The 19,270-nt window shown below is 42.0% G+C and overlaps 1 protein-coding gene across 1 annotated transcript in view; it reads left to right on the plus strand.

The window, feature by feature from the left end:
• LOC122781922 (WD repeat containing planar cell polarity effector) overlaps positions 1-19,270 on the plus strand; it is a 74,861-nt gene that overhangs the window by 33,973 nt on the left and 21,618 nt on the right. The window contains exons 10-12 of the mRNA XM_044046031.1: positions 3,233-3,353; positions 6,548-6,739; positions 14,788-15,391. Coding sequence (XP_043901966.1) covers positions 3,233-3,353; positions 6,548-6,739; positions 14,788-15,391 — 917 coding nt within the window. The remainder of the gene's footprint in view (positions 1-3,232; positions 3,354-6,547; positions 6,740-14,787; positions 15,392-19,270) is intronic.

Below are 19,270 nucleotides of genomic sequence, written 5' to 3' on the forward strand. Positions count from 1 at the left end.
TTTATGTTTTTGGAAAAAGAGAAGACAAAAAAGCATTTTTACAATACTAAATAAACAAGAGAAATCATCTCATTTGGACAATGGTCAGAAGTTATAAAGTAACAGAGAAAGAGAAAGTGTATCCAAAACTCCGAGTGCCACTGCAGACAATGGCCTCCAGTGATTAGGGGGTGTCTGTGCAACCTGCTGTTGCTTTGTTCTCCAGAGTGTCGAACTCTAGTTTTGACACGAAATAGTTGACTCACAATTCCCTCAGGTTGGTCCTTATGGCTTCATGTCTGTCAGGTCATGGGCAGAGTGAACGAGACACACTCGTAACATGTTGCTGAATAAGCGCCATAGCAACTAAGTAGATCCCCAAGCACGAGGTTGCAGTGATATAAAATGTCAATCTTCATGCAGTTACATTGCAATTTCCTGCTCAAAGTTAACAATTGTGCATAGTCTGTGTGCCAAATAAGCAGCCGTCACATAAACGCACACCCTGAGAGAGATTATGAATATTTGACAGAGCCTTTGAAAGTTTGCATTAAAAAAAAAAAAAAGGTTTGAAGGCAAATGACTGATTATTGGCACAAGATATCAGAAGATCACCATAGGAAATCCCCAGGTTTTCTCTGTGATGACAAGTACTGCCTAACTAGTTATTGCGCATGGGATTTGACACAAGGGAGGAATTGCTGTCTTTACAATCCATGCTGTGAAAATTACAGCTGTAAAGGTGTAACACTGCATTTTCCTGCTCTGCAACAACAAAAGTCTGCAAACAAATCTAAATGTGTTGATGAGCACAACTCCTGCAGGCATTAAGTGAGAGAACATGGAAAGCAAACAAAAGAACAAAAGGCGCTCAGCATATTTGCATGTAGTTTTATAACCAGTTGATATTCCTGTGAAACAACAATACACCATCACTGAGCTATGAAACAACAACAAGCTCAAAGCGCTGCGTGCCAACCTCTCCCTGCTTCACTTTTATAAACTTAATGAATGTAAGTGTGTCTCTATTCTGAGAAGACACACACACACACAACTGCAGATTATATCTGTGGCTGCATGGGTTGAACTGAGTGTTAGGACTTGTGTATTGTTCGTGTTTGCTCCACAAAGACCAGCAGCAGCAGCAGCAGCAGCAGCAGCAGCAGCAGCCAGGTCTGCTTTTTGTTTTGTTCCAGAGCAGACATACTGTCCTCTTCTAAACTTCATCCTCCGTGTGGCTTACGCTCATATTCCTACCCTATGAGCTCTGATTGCATCACACAGAGCAGTAGATTACATATATTTTACACCATCAAAGTATTACCAGCTTCTTTTGGCTGATGGCTGGGCCAAGCTGCGCATATGCTCCACGATTAAGCATTCTTAAGTGATTTTTCATAGCCGGTTTCATTTACCCATGTTTAAATGTGCTTTGCCTAAGCCCATTGGCCTCTTATGTCAACATGTGCTGAAGAGATGGCATTAAATGGATTTAGGCGACTGTGTGTGTGTGTGTGTGTGTGTGTGTGTGTGTGTGTGTGTGTGTGTGTGTGTGTGTGTGTGTGTGTGTGTGTGTGTGTGTGTGTGTGTGTGTGTGTGTGAGAGAGTGTGTGAGCCAGAGAGAGGTCAGACTGTGTGCAGGCTTTAACTTGTGATTGCGTTGTTTTATGCCTATGAATGCAAATTTGAAATTGAAAATGTTGTGTGTTGCTGTGCGTGTGTAAATCCTGGCTGCAGGCTTGTATATCTGTGCATATGTGTCTCAGGGATAAATGTATAATAAATGTACATGTGTTGGTATATACATATATATATATGCACACTATAATCATGCCTGTGTGGATTCTCGGGGGTGTATCGTTGTAGGTCATGAAGGTCTGACCCGTAAAGCCAAATCAACCACCTGGTCCCAGATTGGGCCACAGTCTGGTTTCATTCCTCTTCCTTCATTTGGGAGTGAATTGGATTAATCCTAATCCCGTAGACACCCAAAGAGATCAATACTAAACTGCATTTAACTTGATTTGTCTGTAATCTATTACAAAGACGCTTACCATTGCATTAAATGTTCTTTCAGAAAGCCAAGGCAACATTAATGGCTGCATTTTGCATTGGTTTAAGCCTTTTTACCAGTTTTCATTACAAATGCTTTATAATCCAACTTCAACATAGGGGACAGACTCATTTGACCTGATTTTAAATGCTAGTTTCCCCTGTATTTTCAAGCAATGTTTCACTTTCCTCATGAATATTTGCATATTAATTTGAAATTTTCACACAACAGGATGATTTGAAGGGTAATCATACCAATACCCGCACATTTATAAATACACACACACCGTGGTTAATTGCCGGTTAGATTTCTAAATCTCGGGGTGCAGCCTCACTTGTTCAACTCAAAGCAGGATATCTGTGAGACATGTGTACCAGCCCCCCTCCGTTTCCGTTTAATTGGTTTCATAAACAGATTAATTTGAAGGAGCGGGGGCTTAATTGCTAATCAGCGTTTCCATGCAGCTCCTGAAGAGTTGAACAGGATCAAGTTTCTACCACAAAAAAGCCTTAAAAAAGAGAGGAGAGGAGAGGAAACTAGATAGAAATGCAAGTTAAGGTGAGGTAAGGGAAGGAAAGCAGACAAGGAACTCCTTTCCTCTTGTTCCTGTTATCAACATGACATTATATACTGTTGTATAACAGGTGTTGATAGATCATATTATACTTATTCTGGCAAAGGACACATGAAAATGTCATGCCAATGAAATGCAGAGCAATGATAACAAACGTAATGAGATGGTGTTTTCCCAGTAAAAACTTGACTGGTTCCTCCAGAGGTTTGTGAGGACAAAATCAATAGATCTCAGATCATCAGATTAAGGCCACTATGTAGATTACAGATTAAACAATACTGCTTCAATTTATGTTCAATGTTTAATTAACACCTTTAAACATTTTAGTAGTTTGAAAGGATGTGTGGGTTTTAATTTATTAAAACCATTAAATGCTGAATTTATTCAAGCTTTTTAACCTTCATTAATGAAGATATATATGTATTTATTTAACACATTTAATTCTAATTAAAGCCACTGATTTACATTGTGTATGTAATGTAGTATACGTGTTATTTTTAGTTGTAAGGAGACAGATGACTCCTCAAGGTTGAACAACAAATTTGAATCACAACATTAAGCAGAGTGTGTGTGTGTGTGTGTGTGTGTGTGTGTGTGTGAGTGATGTCATTCCATGCTGGCGAGAGGCTGATTCTGCTGTCCTTCCTGGAGCAGAGCCAAGTGGCTGCAGTTTACCTCAACAGAAAGAACCAGGACTCTGCAGACGGTGGCAGGCGAACAGACAAACTCTCACCCTCTGAAATCAAGGTACAGTTGAAGACACTGAGTGTGCACAATGTGTGTGTGTGTGTGTGTGTGTGTGTGTGTGTGAGAGTGTGTGACAGAGAGTGAGTCTCATATCACTGTCCAACTCTTCTTCTTCATCTTTCCCTCCTGATGGCCAACATTTCCAAAATGTCAGTCTTGTACGTGACAAAACATAAAAGAAAAGAAGAAATACAAAGACATATAAGTCATATTTTCTATACAGCAGCAGTATCACAGGAGGTGCCATTAGAAACGTGGCTCCACCTCAAACCTGAAAATGAGTCATTCAAACATTTCACATAAAAGGATCCAAATTATTAAACATGTTCCCTGACTGAACATGGCCATATTAAAAACCAGTGGTCTGTTAATCATTAACAATTCATGGAAGAGGTATTATTTTTTTTTTTTCGTAACGAAACCATTAACGACTGAAAATACCCACATCTATGTTTGCTGCAAAACCAGAGTAAATGAAGAATTTAAAGAGCGGATTAAATAAACGTGCAGTTACTTTAATTAGAGAACTGAACCCAACATAATGTGACACTGTGAAGCTTCCATTCCTTTGTTTCCGTTCAGTAACTAGTTTCCACAATCTCTCACAACTAGGTTTTACCTCGTCTCCTCGCATTAAACCCCTGTTTTAGTGATTTTGTTTTGAAAGTTAAAACACCTTTTTCTGTCAAATGTGTTAAATCTGGAGCAAATGGATTGTTTTTAGATTCTTAAAACATCTTCAACGATCCAAAACTGTGGATATCTTCTCAGGTTGCCCTGGGAATGCACAGATAATAAATAAATACAACTTTTTTAGAGCATTTTTTCCCACTTTGGTGTTTTGACAGCTGTTCTCTGTGCCTGTTGAACGTGATAATGTGGCTTCAGCGTCAGTTTTGGGGAAGCTGAAAATGTGCATTTGTTCTATTATTTAATCAGTTATTATCAATTATTCATTGACATCCCCACTTACTTATCTAATATTTAATTATTATTATTTTCTATTTATCTTTGGAACATCTGCTATCATAGTGACTTTTTTATTTTGTGTCTGTGTTGATTTTGATACCCCTACAATCTTATACAGCCTAATACAGTCTTTAAACGATGTTATGATAGTTTATCTTCGTATTCTTTTGAACAACAGGTAGGTTTGAAGTTATTATTGTGCCTTACTGTCCTCTAATTCTCTTCATGTTTCCTGTCTCTGTCTCTTAACCTGACACAAAGGTTCGTGTTAAGAAGAGCAGGGGTTTTTTTTTGCTGATAGTAACTTTCGCCTTTGCCCCAAAAACAAAACCCACTGTGTCGTCCTTCACTAGCCGGCTAACCGCTAACCCTGGCATTATCACATTAATGCGTCTCCAGAAGTCAAGTCCTGATAAGACACACACACATTCATTCAACCACCGCCACTGTCAATACATGTGCATGGAACCTGCAACACACACACACACGTGTGCACATGCATGCTCAGCTACCCAACCCCCACAACAAACACACACACACAAGCACATACACATTGCCCTGGTCCAGTGGGCTAAGCTGGAGAAGGGAGAGTGGGGAACATTGAGGGGGGTAAACTAATCCAGCCCACAGAAAGTGGTTTTTGATTATTGCTGACCAGCAAACGCCAGCAGAGGAAAAAATAAAAAAATAATCTAGAAGAGGGGAAAAGATGAGTATGGATGGGGTGATGGAGGAAGGGTGTGTGTGTGTGTGTGGGGGGGTGGAGATAGAGGGTGTTATTAACCCAGTGATATATTTTTTTCTTCTTCTTTTCCATTTCTCATCTGTTAGTGATCTCCCATTTGGCTGTTTGGGGCGATTCTTTGTTCCCTTTATCATCACATGTACGTCCATCATTTTCATTCGTCTCCCCCAGGGGGCCGAGAAGGGTAGACATGGACCAATGAACCTGAAATCTGCTCTACTCGTATACAGTACAGCTTGTCAATACTCTAATTTCTACATGTTCCTGGGCTTTTAAACCTTTGCTACACTGAGGAGTGTGTATGTGTGTGTGTGTTTTTTTTTTTATTATTTAATTTCTGAACACATTCCTCTATTACCACTTTTGACAACACACTGTACCTATTCAGTGGGGCTTTGATTTTACATCTGACTGCTCTTTTCTGGGCTTTCATACATTTATTTTGACACAAACCTCCCATTATGTATGCCTTTGTTTTGTACTTCATTCATCCCGTCTTTCAAGCGGGATTTATTCCTCTCTTTCCATTTCCCTAAAGCTTAAGAGCACAAAGGCGGCCATCACCCCTCTTCCTTCTTCCTTACCCTTCTGTTCAAATCCAAACAATCAGATTTTTCTTCATTACCAACCTTTATTCCTCTCTTTTTTCACTCCTTCACCTTTGCCTTCCCTTTATCTGTAACATCCTCGCCACTTCTCTGCAGCATGACGAAGGTCATGGACACACACGCGCGCCAATGTATGTTAGCCATTGACTCTAGTATGGTTCATTGTGTTAGTGAGTGTGACTGGAGATAAAGTGTGTCTGAAAGGCCTGTGAATACTGGCGTGTGTGTGTGTGTGTGTGAGCAATTTCACTTTTGGAGAGAGCACTGTTTGGCAAATAATGTGTGCGTGTGTGTATGTTTGCTCTTAGTATGTCCGTAAAAAGTGTGTGTTTGTGTGTGTGTGTGGCCATTTTTATTTATGTACACGTGTGCATACATGCATGCAGTCATGTATGCATTTGTGTGTGTGTGTGTGTGTTCCTGTCCGAATGTGTGTAAGTGTGTGTGCACGCCCCAAGCGCCACGAGAGCTCATTACCGTGCGTCTCTTTGTTGTGGCCTGTAGAGCGTGGCAGACCTTCCCAAAAATATGCACATCACTAAAACAAAAAGCCCGACAGAACAAAACACACAAAGACATTAATAATGGAAGATAAAGAAAAAAAAACCCACCTAAGATATCAACACAAACAGAACCAGGGAAGGACGGGAGAAGGATATTTGAGGCCACAGATGCAGAAGTTTCAGAGCCCTCAGGTGTTCAAACAACCCAGAGAGATGAATTCAAATAACATGAATCACTCAAACAGTCTGATAACTTCTCATTTGTCATACAATGTATTTTAACCGTGTGTCTGCCACACTGGACTGTAATACCCTCTGCTCTTCTGACTGTATGGTCCGTTTTGTGTGTTCTTGCGTGTCCTTGTGCAGGTGTTGTGTGTGGAGTTGAGCGCGCAGGGTCGCAGGCTTCGCAGACACGTGGCTCTCAACCGTCTCCAGGATGTGGCGCTCTGCTGGTGGAACCTGGACGAGCCTGGTGACGAGCTGTGGCCCTGGACTCCCACAGACGCACACAGGAACAACCTGGTCCTCCTCAGCTGCTCACCTACTGAAGGCCTCAAGGTAAACCGGTGCTGTACAGTACAGTGTAGTGTTGTTTTCAGTTTCTGTCTCAGCCTTTATTTGTCGAAATGTTCACTCCCTGGTAGCCATCAAGATATAGCCAGTTAAGTTAAGGTTGGTAGACAAAGTGCAGTTGAAATGAACAGTTCCATGACCCCACATCTTCCAGTGTTTTGGGGGTGGAGCTTTTATGAGGATTGATGGAAGGGGATCGGACGTAGATGTAGCATAAACTGGGCGTTTAATCGTACCCAAGGTTTAAACGTAAACAAATACACAGGTCACACAAATGAATCCTATTCAATAACTCGTGGACAATCCTTTCCAGCGTTAACGTTAACAGACGTTTTGAATCTTCCTAGGCGTTGACTGCAGCTCTCTTTAGCTCAATGTAGAGTGGCTTTACCTGTGGTAAGTGGAAAGCCACTCAGTCTGACTGAGATCACGTGACAGTCTCACTCAGTCAAATATATCCCACCTTTTGACCTTAAACAAACTCTTGCGGTGCTTTGTCTTGATAGAGATGATATTTAAAAAGCTGTCATGACAGGCATATCTAAGACATGTGGACATAGCCACTGTGTATCCATGGGAGATTTGAACCACAGATGAACCGTTTACCTGTGCAAGCACATAAGCGGGGTCAATGGTCACCAGAGTCTTTCATTCAGCTTATGTGTTGTATTGGCTTTTATTGACCTTGCCCATTTGGACAGTCTTTTTTACTGCAGCAATATTTAGCACTGCAATAGCATTATGAAAACCCCCTTTGGTGACCTCAGTATCCTGCCAGCAATCCATCCATTTATGGGAAATAGCAGATTGCCCCCTTTTCTTTCCCTTGAGAATCAGTTGCTGTGAAGGACCTAAAGTATCCACTACACAATTGATTGTAGGATCGCTGTAGGACTGTTTCAACCCTCATCTTTGAAATGGGCTCCAGGCAGTGGCTTATGACTGAAAGTCATCTGATTAGGACGCGTCCTAGACACGTGATGCCCTCCTGATGGCCACCTCTGGCACTACCACCTGGAGATCTGGAGACCAAGGCTGCTTAGCTTGCATATATCCATATCTTCTGGCATGGATTCCAAGGCTGGTTGTATTGCCTGTATTTGACTTATTTTCTTCTCATTGAGTGTAGGACTGCTGAGTGATCACGTGACCATGAGCCATGGTCACACTCACTCTGAGTGCACTGGATGCAGTGAATAGGTGGACTCTCTAGTCAGTGACATACTTGATAACGGCAGCTGGCACATCATTAAAGCTGTAAGTGTGTAACCTTTAAACAATATTGAATTAAATTACCCATAGGTCAACCTTTGCATGTGTACAACAATGTATACATTTAAAGTGATGATAATACCAATAGTTTACCGTGTCATATTTTATCCACATCAAATATCATATATCTACAATTGAAGACAGTTGATTGTCTTGTGGCATTACATTCTGAAAGATATTGTTTACTGTCCATTTGACTGTAAATAAAAAAAAAACAGATTCTACAGCGATCAGCAAAGCTAAATCATAATAATCAACTGTTTATAATCACATTGGTTTGACACAGAAGACAAAAAAAGATGAAACAAGGACACAGAACAAAGCAATCAAATCTCAACTTTAAGGTTTTTCTTTAACACCATTCAAAAGTGTTTGAAACCATGTATCATAACTGAAGCGGTTTGATTTACCATACGCACTCTAAGCCACACACACACACACACACACACACACACAGTGAAAAGGGTGACAAAGCTGCGTGTTTTGAGTAGAGTCTGTGTTGTTGTGGATAGGATTGGGGACGGTGTGTTAGTCACCTCGAGGGTGGCACCTCTGTGTTGCACCTCCATGTATCACCATATGAAATAAGCTGGGGAGCTAAGCTGCAGTACAGTGTGACGGAGAACACCTACGCATTCTCACTCAGTCACTCAAAAAAAACACCTTAATAAATAAATAAATGAATGAATGAAGAAAAAAACAAACAAACATGACCCTTTTCTGTGTCAACGTAGGCTTGGCCTTGTGCCGAAAGCAGATGAAAGAGCCCAAATCTAATTACCAAACCAAGCTAAACTCTACTCCTAATACCGTGTACCTCGGTAAACATATGCAGAATATTCACCACACCAGAGAGAGAAGGGAGAGACACTGGGAGAGATGAGCATAACCAATTGGATGCTAAGAAAGCAAATTCACGCAGGAGAGAGTGAAGGAGGGATGGGAGACGGAGGGGCACATGAATATTGAAATAATCAAAGCAGATGCTGTTCCCTGCTTTTCCTGCTTCTTGTTTTTGGAATGTTCCGCACATCTATCTCACTCCTTCAACTAGTTTATTCTCTGTCTCTCTCTCTCCTTCACCCCTCCTTTCCTTCTCCTCCTTCCTTCCTTCCTCCACGCTTCAAGAACATTAAAGTCTCTTCATGAGGCTGCAGCATCGCGCTCTAATGAAAGCGTTTGTTGTCATTTTTCAGATGTGCAGTGTGAAATTAAGCGAGCAGTTTATATAAGAGCCATGGCAGGAATCAAACGCCGGGCACACATCGGGAGACGCCAGCTACTTCAATCACTTCAAGCTCATATATATGTTCCTTTTGTTCACTTCGCTATCTGCCGCACTAAGCCAATTTTCTAGCCAGTCTCTCGGCATTTAAAAAACTCTGATTTCTTTCCCTATGTGGTCTTAATTCATATGCCCCCCCCCCAAACACACACACATGCACTGATAAGTGGTGGAGGGAAGGAAGTAGAGGAAAACACATACATAGTTTGTTTTTATGTAATCAGTTAACATTTTTAATGAGTCTCCCTTCATGCTTCCCTCTTTTAACCCCCCACTCTAAACAAACACACACTGACAAACATACACAAACAAACAAACAATCCATTTCCCTGCAATTTAATAATCTCAGTGAGAAAGGGAAAACATTTTCTTTATTGTATTTTAGCATTTTGTGTTTGTTTGTGTCTGTGTTTGTGAGCACATTTCTTTTGTTCATGTGTGTGTTTTTTAAAAAGATGCTTGGCATCTGCCACCAAACAGTTTCCCTGCATCCGTGTGATTCTGCTGTCATTTAATTATTATTGACTTGAGTCCTGTGCTATTTCTCTCCTGCAGAACAGCAAACACCTCAGCAGAGGTCTGAAACATGACCCTATGTTAAATCATTTGCATTACAAGAATCATATACCATTCAATATTCTATTCTGATGTTGTCTTCCCTTCATTTCTAGGATAAATGGCATGTAAAAGTTTCAAATGTGCAGTAAAACGTGTAGTAGAACGCACATGTTCAGGAGTGGAATCATAATGTGGACCGTGAAAGGTTTGGCTGCAGAATCCAAAGTGCAGAATTACCCTCATGCCCCACTGCCCTGTAAAAGTCACACAGGAAATATGGCTGAAGCATTTCTCTGCACTCCACAATTATGTTCAGTGGCACCAATTATGACATTTAGTTTAATAATCTCGCTGCTCCAGTGTTTTTTTTTTCTCCTCACATCACTACCTCAACTCTTACCCTAATTCACATACCTAAAACTCCCCGCCCCTCATCCCTCGTTTCTCCTCCGAGTCCCTTGGTCTCTTCCTCTCTAGCCGTCTCTCCCAGTCTTTCTCTGCTCCGTGAGCTGGAAAATTGGCTTCAAAAGGCCACTGCTGTGAACAAGGGCCAGCCACACAGTTGGGCCCGTCCGCTTTATCTTTTACGCCACGGACGAGAAAAAAAGGTGCTGGCTGAGAGAGAGAGAGGAGAAGAATGGAGAAGAATAGTTTTGACCAGTCACTGAAACCAATAACCAGGAGAAAGCTACTTACTAGAGGCCTCTCTGTCTCTCTACTCTCTTTGCATCTGTCTCTCTCTCCATGTCTCCACCCCTTCCTCTCATTTTTCGTCCTTTTTTCATCTTTTTTTGAATTTTTCTGCATCCTTCTCTTTTGCACTTTTTCGCTCGCTTGCTCTTTTGACCTGCATTGTCATTTCTCTTCTTGATGCTCTTATGTTGAAGAGTTTGCAAACAAAGCTCCTCCTTTAAGGCGACTGTATTTCAGCAGGCCTTTCTCTGCTCTTCTTTTAAGATAACATAAGATAATCCTTTTGTTAGTCCCACAAAGGGGAAATTTACAAGTTAGGGTTAGTCCAAGATGTAATTCTATTAGATTTACAGGGCTCCAGATTGTTTAATTGGTTATAAAAGGTTAGAGACATAATGAACTGAGACAGCTGCTGCTATGAGATGAATGCAAAATTATACATTTTATGAATATCTAACATTTATTATTGTTGCAGCCAACTTGTAGTTTTAAAACTGGTCTGTCAGCTGCAGGTTAACTCTCTCGTAATGTGTGTGATATTTGACTGATATTTTTGTTTCAACCAACATTCAGTGATATGAGAGTTTGGAGTTGAAGAGTTTCAAACCCCTATAACCCTGAAAGACTTGAGTTATGTGCTCTTATGGTGGCAACGCGGTGGCTTAGTGGTTAGCGGCGTGTGTTCAGTCAGGTTGGTTCATTGTGGCGGCGCGTTCAGTTGCAGGGACTCTGATCAACCCTCCATCTGTCCTTCAAATTTTGTTGTGCAATTACAATAAAGATCCTTTTCTTTTCTTCCTTCCCTTACGTCCTAATCAGCTGTGTTGCCTCCAGGTGCATTTTGCTTTGCCTTTGCTTGGTGCACATGAAATGGAAAGTGAGGCACAGCATGTCTTTAGAGATGACCCAGAGTTTGAGATGCAGCTGTGCTGTTGTGAGTGTAAATGTGTGACTGTGGCAGTTTTTATGTATTTATTCACACATTTTCTGTTGCTGCATCGGGAGTTTTAGGCCATATCCTTTTAAGTGATGTACCTTTTATAAGAAATGATGAAGTTTACGTGCAAAAAACATCTAGAACAAGACATTAAATGCAATACAAATATGATTATTAAATGTTCTTTAACTGGTATGATAAAATGCAATAATCCCTTTTCTGGACAACTCTCTACTCTTTCTACATGTATTGCTGTTCAGACTTGAATTCACACTATAGTCACATTTCTATGCACTGTTCGGTCGAGCTATGGTCAAGCTACTGTCCTTGTCCCAGTAAACAAGCAATAGAGGGGAATTGATTTTTTGAATGAAGTGTGTCCACCTCTGTTATGCTATGTGGCGACAGTTTGTTAGCATTTGGCGGTTTATGGTTTAGTTGGCGAGCGCCATTACGAAGAAGGATCTTTCTACCGTCCTTCTTCTTCATTTGGCTTCTCCTTATAGCGGTCACCACAGGGGATCATCTGCCTCCATCTCGCCCTTTCCCTTGTGTCCTTCTTCATCCATGAACCTTCCTTCTACCATCCGTGATCTTTAAAATACAAGCTGATGAAGCATAAACTCCTGTTGTCTTCTTCTTCTGTGTCGCTGCTTCTTCATCATGCATGCAGTAGCAATTCAACTCCCAGTCATATTATGTGGCTGAGTTAGACTAAAATGTTTACATGTATTTTAAAAATTCTGTTTTAATTTGTTTTTTTCCATCATTAAATCATATATAGATATATAGATCATATGATTAAATAGCTTTTGTATCTTTGAACTAACATCCACCTAAAACACTGAATCAATACATCAGTGGCTAATTAAATTCACTTCTGTATTGTATTGTGGTTTGAAAATAACATTTGTAGTATTCATTTGAATAACTGTGCATCTGTGGTCAGGAACATGGCTGATTCAGCAGTGAACTAAACTGTACTGACAGTTAATAATTGAGTTATGAGCAATTTAACTCTGGGTTTTGAGTGTTTGCTCCACATCTTCCACACGTGAGCTTGTCGGCAATAATGTGACATAAATGAACACAAGATGAAGAACATATTTTGCTTGATCTTAATTAAACTTCTGGCTGTTGCAGGTTGAACTAGTCCAAGCACTATTTATTCTTTGCCTGAGTTTTTCCGCTTATTCTCAGTCCTGAGCTACACGGCGCTGAATCAGCTGCACCTTATCCCAGCTAGTGCCACCGTGGCAACGCGGGAGCAGCAGACAGCAGACACTAGCAAGCTGGGCACAGGATGAAAGGCTGAGGAGGAGGAGGAGATGTGAGTGGATGTGGTGGTGGTGGGTCAGCGTGTTAGGAATTGAAGACGGTCTTGTGATTCATGTGACAGGACAATTCTGACTCGATGGACCCTCACTTTCTATTTGTTTGTGTGCAAGTTTATTTAATGGAAGTGTCACTTTCTATCTATCCAGAGACCCAAACCATGATAAGGATTCTCTTACCACATGACGTAAGCCCTCTAGCCTGCTGGCTCAAATAAACACACACACACACACACATACACATACACAGCACCCACCCCCTGGGGAGCAGCAGGAGCTATAGCTCTGGGGGATTATGGGGAAGGGAAAAAAAAAAAGCTTTCAGTAGGACATTCGACTGCTTCTCCCTTCCTCCCTCTAAGTCTCTTTTTGGCAATGTCGGGCAGCTTTGCAAAAGGAAGGCAGGTAGGCAGCCTATCCCTCTTTCTGTCTACATGGCAAAAAGGAATGGGCTCATTTAGCCACAGCTGCCACAGTTAATGCAGAGCTCTGATGGAGGCTTTGGTAAAGTGAAAATCCCTCCTAAAAAATCTCTGTTAGTGGCTGTGGAACTCTTGGGCTGCTGTTGTCTCCAGTCATCCACCCACTGCTCCTGGTTCCTTGTGGGTGTTTTATCGACAGTGCCACCTGTGACACAACCTTTCTCCCTCAGTGGCAGTGTCCATGTGCTTGGCAGGACCAGTGTGACCCATCCTTCAGGATCACGTCATCTAAAATCTCTATCAAACTGCTGGTCAAATGATAATGATAATAAGCTTAATTCCTCTCTGAACTGGAAGAGCGTGTTTCTTCAGAGTAACTGACTCCTTACATGGGTAAATAGAAGAGTTTGCTTCTCACCAGGTGACACACAGAGGATGTGGTTGAAATGGAGCCCTTATCAATCGTCATGTTGATTTACAGCAGGATGTTAATGAGGAAAATGGACGGCTCTTTTTCTTCCATCTCCAGAGCGCGTGGGGTTTTTGTGCATCTCATTTGTCACTCACTTTCTCCCCCCCCCGCATATACACTAGCTCTGTCTTACGTTCATTTCTGTTAGTTTATTAACAGTAAAGAAACAAGTCTGCTTCTTCCTTTTACTTAAAGTGGAAGACCGTGTTTAGACAACACAATCAAGGGATTAAGTTCCAGTTGTGCTGCTGGCTGAATTACACCTCTACCCTCTCCTGTGTCAATATGGGCTTTTATTTTCACTTCTGGGCCAATGAAATAATAAAAAACAAAATAATGTTTCAAATCTAATCTGAATCTGTCAGTAGACTTTAAAATTGGGAGACTTGTGTTACCTCAACCAATGAGGTAATATTCTCTTTTAGCAGGATAATTCAAAAATAAATTGACCAATTTGAGTGGTATTTTGTGGAGCGCTTGGCCAGGAACCCATGAAATATCATAGTGAGTCTAACTAAGCAGGTTTTACTCCCTAAACTTTATGAGATCGGGCAATTTTTAAGACTTGGTGGACCATGTCAATCAGTTGTAAATATCCTGATTCATATTTAACCATAATTTTTATGGGTGGTTTGAGAGGAAGAGACATCTGCCCTTGCAAGAGTGAACTGCTCTCACAACTGCTGCCCTTTTCTCTGTTTACTAAATGTGAGGAGAAATAAACCACTATGTCTTCTACTTGACCTGATTGTATTTATTTCATGAGCAGGAGCAGCTAAATGAAACCACTGAGCCATTCAACTTAGATAAATGTAGGACTGACTGACTGACATGTGATATGCATTTATTTTGGAAATATGTCTTGACCAATTCAAATCAATCAATTTTGCTTTTTGAAAATTACAAATATTCATACTGTGGACATGCAAGACCTTTCCTTTAGAATCACAGTAAATCAGAACTGAATCAGCACCAAAGTATTGTGATATACAGAACATATACATTCTAATATAGTCAAACTGTAACAAAATGAACTGTAATGTTTACTCTCTGTTCTCAGGTTCTTAGCTCCGTCCGGACAGAAGGCCACCCGCTGGACTGCCGTTTCAGCCTACTTCAACCCTACCAGCTGCTAACACTGGAGCTACCAGCAAGACCCCCAGGATCCGGAGGTGGATCATCGGCCGACAACTGTGTGTATGAATGTGCGCGAGGGCGCCTGCACCGTGTGTCTGTCACCCACATCCCACTACCAGTGCCGCCCATTACCTGCACTCATCACCCCTCTGAAACCATGCTCCTCCTGGGCTTAAGTGACTCCTCCTTGGTTCTGTACGACCAGCGACGAGGGGTCAGTGTCCTGGCCTCCTGCCCAGTGTCACCCAACCTCCTTGCCTGGCACCCTGCTGGAGCTGTGGCCGTGGTGGGGGGAGGGCAGGGAGAGCTGATGTGCTTTGATGCGGGCTTGGCACCTTTGAACATGGCACTGGTGGCAGAGGAGGTAGCTGCAACCGACACACTGAGACTAGCTCAGCACCTGCGTTACTCAGGAGGCCTGCGAGGACTACAGTGGGCGACAGGCCTGGAAGGAGGTGCGGAGGGGACAGATATGCTGATGCAGGCCTTTCATGGAGGACCACTCGCTGTCCTGAGATTCAGACTAGGTAGGTACATTGAATTTCACATTTTTTTAATTAAATGAAATGAATTCCTTTATAGCTGAATGTGGGCCACACTGGATACACATGCAGTACATGACGACTGCATCACTGATCTACTGTATCTTGTACATATTTGTTGGGAGTATGTCTGCCTGCAGTGGAATTGCTGCATCAAAATATAGTGTGGTTTTTCATACACCTCTTTCAATTAATTGCCAGGACTCTGCAATATGAGACCATGCACGTACTGTAAGCCTTGTTATTTGTTCAGTTTTGTTGTCCTCGTTTCACATACTTGGCCACTTAAGTTAATTGTGATTCAGGTACCAGAAACAGTGCTTTTTACTCTGAAATTGGTACAGAGAATGTTATGTTTCCGTCACATGTGATAGAGACATTGAAACTGTGGTTAAAGATCATTTCTATTTTGCTGTAAGCCACACGCGACGTGCAAAGGAAATAGGTGAGAGTCAAACTTGCATCTCATTCTGGCAGCATGGCTTCTCTAATCTGTGAACCTATAAATAAAAGCAAGACATTTTGTAAGGAAGATGAGCTACACATGCATCCAGTGTGGCTCAGTCTTTATTAAACTGTTTTAAAAGTCTGAAATCCCACGGTGTTACCGACATATCGCTGTTTTAAACTTCTAATTTGTTTGAAGCAACAAAAAAGCGAAGAATCCTCCGATGATTTTTAGCAGCTGGGGTCAAATGATAAGCAGTTGAAATCAGTTGTTGCGTGATTGTGTGAAGATGCATCCAGGCTTTACATTGTACACAATGATGCACACCATCTTCCCCAGAATGAAGGTGCTCTCCTCCCTTCAGTCCCTTTTTCTGTTTTTGATCTGACACTCAGTATACTTTTACATCAGATTAGGAAAAAAGTAAAATATGTGAATCCAACCAGAAGTCTTTTAAACTACATGTAAACATGTTTCTCCCATTGAAACGGTACCAAATAATAAGATTGGGAGGAGAATTACTATCACGTGTATACGTTCAACTGAAGCCAAACTGGTCTAGGTGCTCTGAGCATGCTCCACAGTTCATACCCTTGACTTTGATCTGGAAATAATAGAAGACGACAACAATAGCGTAAAACAGTTTTGGACTCATTGTGATGGTTAGATGGCTTGTTGCGGGGAGATGGGGGGGCTGGCTCCACTTCCCCTACCGTCTGTTGGTGGAAAACCAGCCTTGCAACATCAGGGCTGCCAGCTAGGAGTCCTCAGAATCAGAAGGCCTCACGAGAAAAGAAGTGAATAAGAAACAGAGAAAACTGTTGCCAGAGGAAGCCATCTAGGCAAAATGACCATCTGACCGTAAGAGTTAACATCAGGCATGGACGTGGCTCCACGGCTTGTGTTCACCGACTCTGTTAAATACAAATGCACATGGGTCATGAGAGGGTGAGGATAAAAAGGTAGACAATGCATGGATGGATGTTTACAGTGGTGTCATTACATTACATGTCATTTAGCGGACGCTTTTATCCAAAGCGACTTACAATAATAATTTTTGGTCGTAAAAATATGTACTCTGAAACTGTGGGGGGAGCTCTGTAGAGAAAAAGCAACCAGACTTGCAAAGTTCTGCTTTATTAGGACATGCTTCATTCAATAAATCCCTAGTGCTTGTACACCGGGACGAGGACAGTGTCTCCGTTAAACAATGTTATTGAGCGACATCGCCGTGCACGTACTGAAACGTACTGACTGTATCTGAACTCGGCTGCTGAGCAGGTCGTCCTCATACCTCTCCACTGAGGGAAGTTAATTTGTCGACGGGCTGGGAGGTTGGCAGGAGTCATGCTCTCAGAGGTCATTCAATAATTGCCCTAGGGCGCGAGCCCCCAGGTGCATTGTGGGATGCATTTTTCCGATAAATCGTTTACAGTGGCTGCGCAGTCCCTCGGGGGCCTCCAGATAAAGTTTGCCAATCAAAAATGTTCACGCGCACTTCTCCGGCACACAAACACGCACATACACAGTGACTTTGGAAAGAAGATGTGACAGTGGCACGCAGGTCTCTGCTGAAGTTTGGAAACAGGAGTGAGGGGGTGGAGGGAGGCATTCAACTTAGTGTGTGTGTGTGTGTGTGTGCACAGATAAAGGAGGATGGGTTGTTTTCCAACAATAGCTTCCTCCTCTCTGATCGTCTGCCAAGGTTTTGATGAAGAAAGTCACTGCACGTCTTTTCTCCATGATAATTCTCTCCCCCCCTCCTATTTCTGTGCTATACACACACACACACACACACACACGCACACACACACACACACACACACACACACACATGCGCGTGCACGCATGCACACACTTATTTGTTTGCCTGCGCTTCGTTCTCTGTATTGACTTGTTTCATAAGGCCTACAGTACACGACAAAAGGAGTGAGTCAGGAAGCAGCAAGGAAGAAAGGTTTGGTCAAGCGCCAAGTTCTCTTTTTTTTTTTCATCGCTCCCCACACCCACACCCACACCCCTCCCCGCCTGCAGAGTTATCTCATCTGGGCACACATTGGCCGCGGCTGGACCTGCACTGGTACAGGCTGTGGAGGGGCAAATCAGTCCATGTGCTGCACAGACAAGAATGAGACTCATTTTTGGTTGAGGTGGAAATCTAGAGAAATACTAATGTCAGGTACTTTATAGTTTAAAGTAACTCAGTATATTATATTATACCTCTTTTAGACCAACATGTGAGTGACTCGTTTCTGATTACGAGTGGAGAAGTGGTGATTCAAGACTGTGGAGCAGAAATGCATCACACAACAGAAGAAAGTACCGTGGTGCACACACTTTTATACCTCATATACCTTTCATACACCTCATTTTCTCTCTCAAACTGAACAATTTCAGATGCTCCCTGACCTCTGTGTGTTATGATGTCACCCAAGAAACGGTGCAGACGACTTAAGCAAACAAAACAAAATCAAGTAGTGGAAGATGACACGAGCGCCTTCACCTAGGTGTCATGTTTACGTGACTTCTGATCAGAGCATGCGTCTTTTGCAGAGTCATTTGACTGGAAAAGTGATATTATTATGTCACTTTTATGTATTTTCAATGACTTATTTTAAAATGAACTCTTGTGCTTGTGCTCTGCTGCTGTTTGTTTGATGCTGATTTGTCCTGCTCGTGATTGTTTTGTGTCTGACACAGTGATGCTGAGAGGAGTTGGTGAAATAGTGTGGACAGCTGTGCGAGAGACAGAAGTGAACTGTCCGTCTCTGTCTCTCACTCTCTCTCACACACACACACAGGCCACACTACGATCAGCTCATGCATTAGCCACATTAGCCCACTCTTAAGGGATTTGGGGGTTTGCTAATTGCCAGCTTGTCATTTTAATTGCTAGTACATGCACGCGTGCACACACACACACACACACACACACACAAGCACACACAGATGTAACCTTTCAATTAATTAAATAAGAGTCTGTGGTTACTCTGGACCTGCAGCCTGGCCCATTGATCACTTAACCACCTAACCAGTGCCACTAGTCCTGATGTGTAGAGATGTTATTATATAAGATGTCACCATATCTCAAAATTCAAAGATATACAAAGTTTATTCTATCACTCGTCTCTGTTCCATGTGTTTTCTTTTCAGCAGTACTATTATGATGAAGTAAACGTAAACCAGGCCGAGTGTTCAGCACCATCACTATCTGTATTTGTACTTTTATGCAGTCACAAACACCTTTGCCCTTTTACACACACACACACAAGGAGACACCTCCACTGCCAGGAACGTTACAAAACCTGGCCCTTTCATTATTTAGTAGTGTGCCACACACGGACACACACACACACACAAAACAGAGATTAAACAGACTTCCAGGCTAATTGATTGACAAGTCAAAGTCAGCCTGA

The sequence above is a fragment of the Solea senegalensis genome, linkage group LG15, assembly GCF_019176455.1.
Source record: "Solea senegalensis isolate Sse05_10M linkage group LG15, IFAPA_SoseM_1, whole genome shotgun sequence".
Classification (NCBI taxonomy): Eukaryota; Metazoa; Chordata; class Actinopteri; order Pleuronectiformes; family Soleidae; genus Solea; species Solea senegalensis.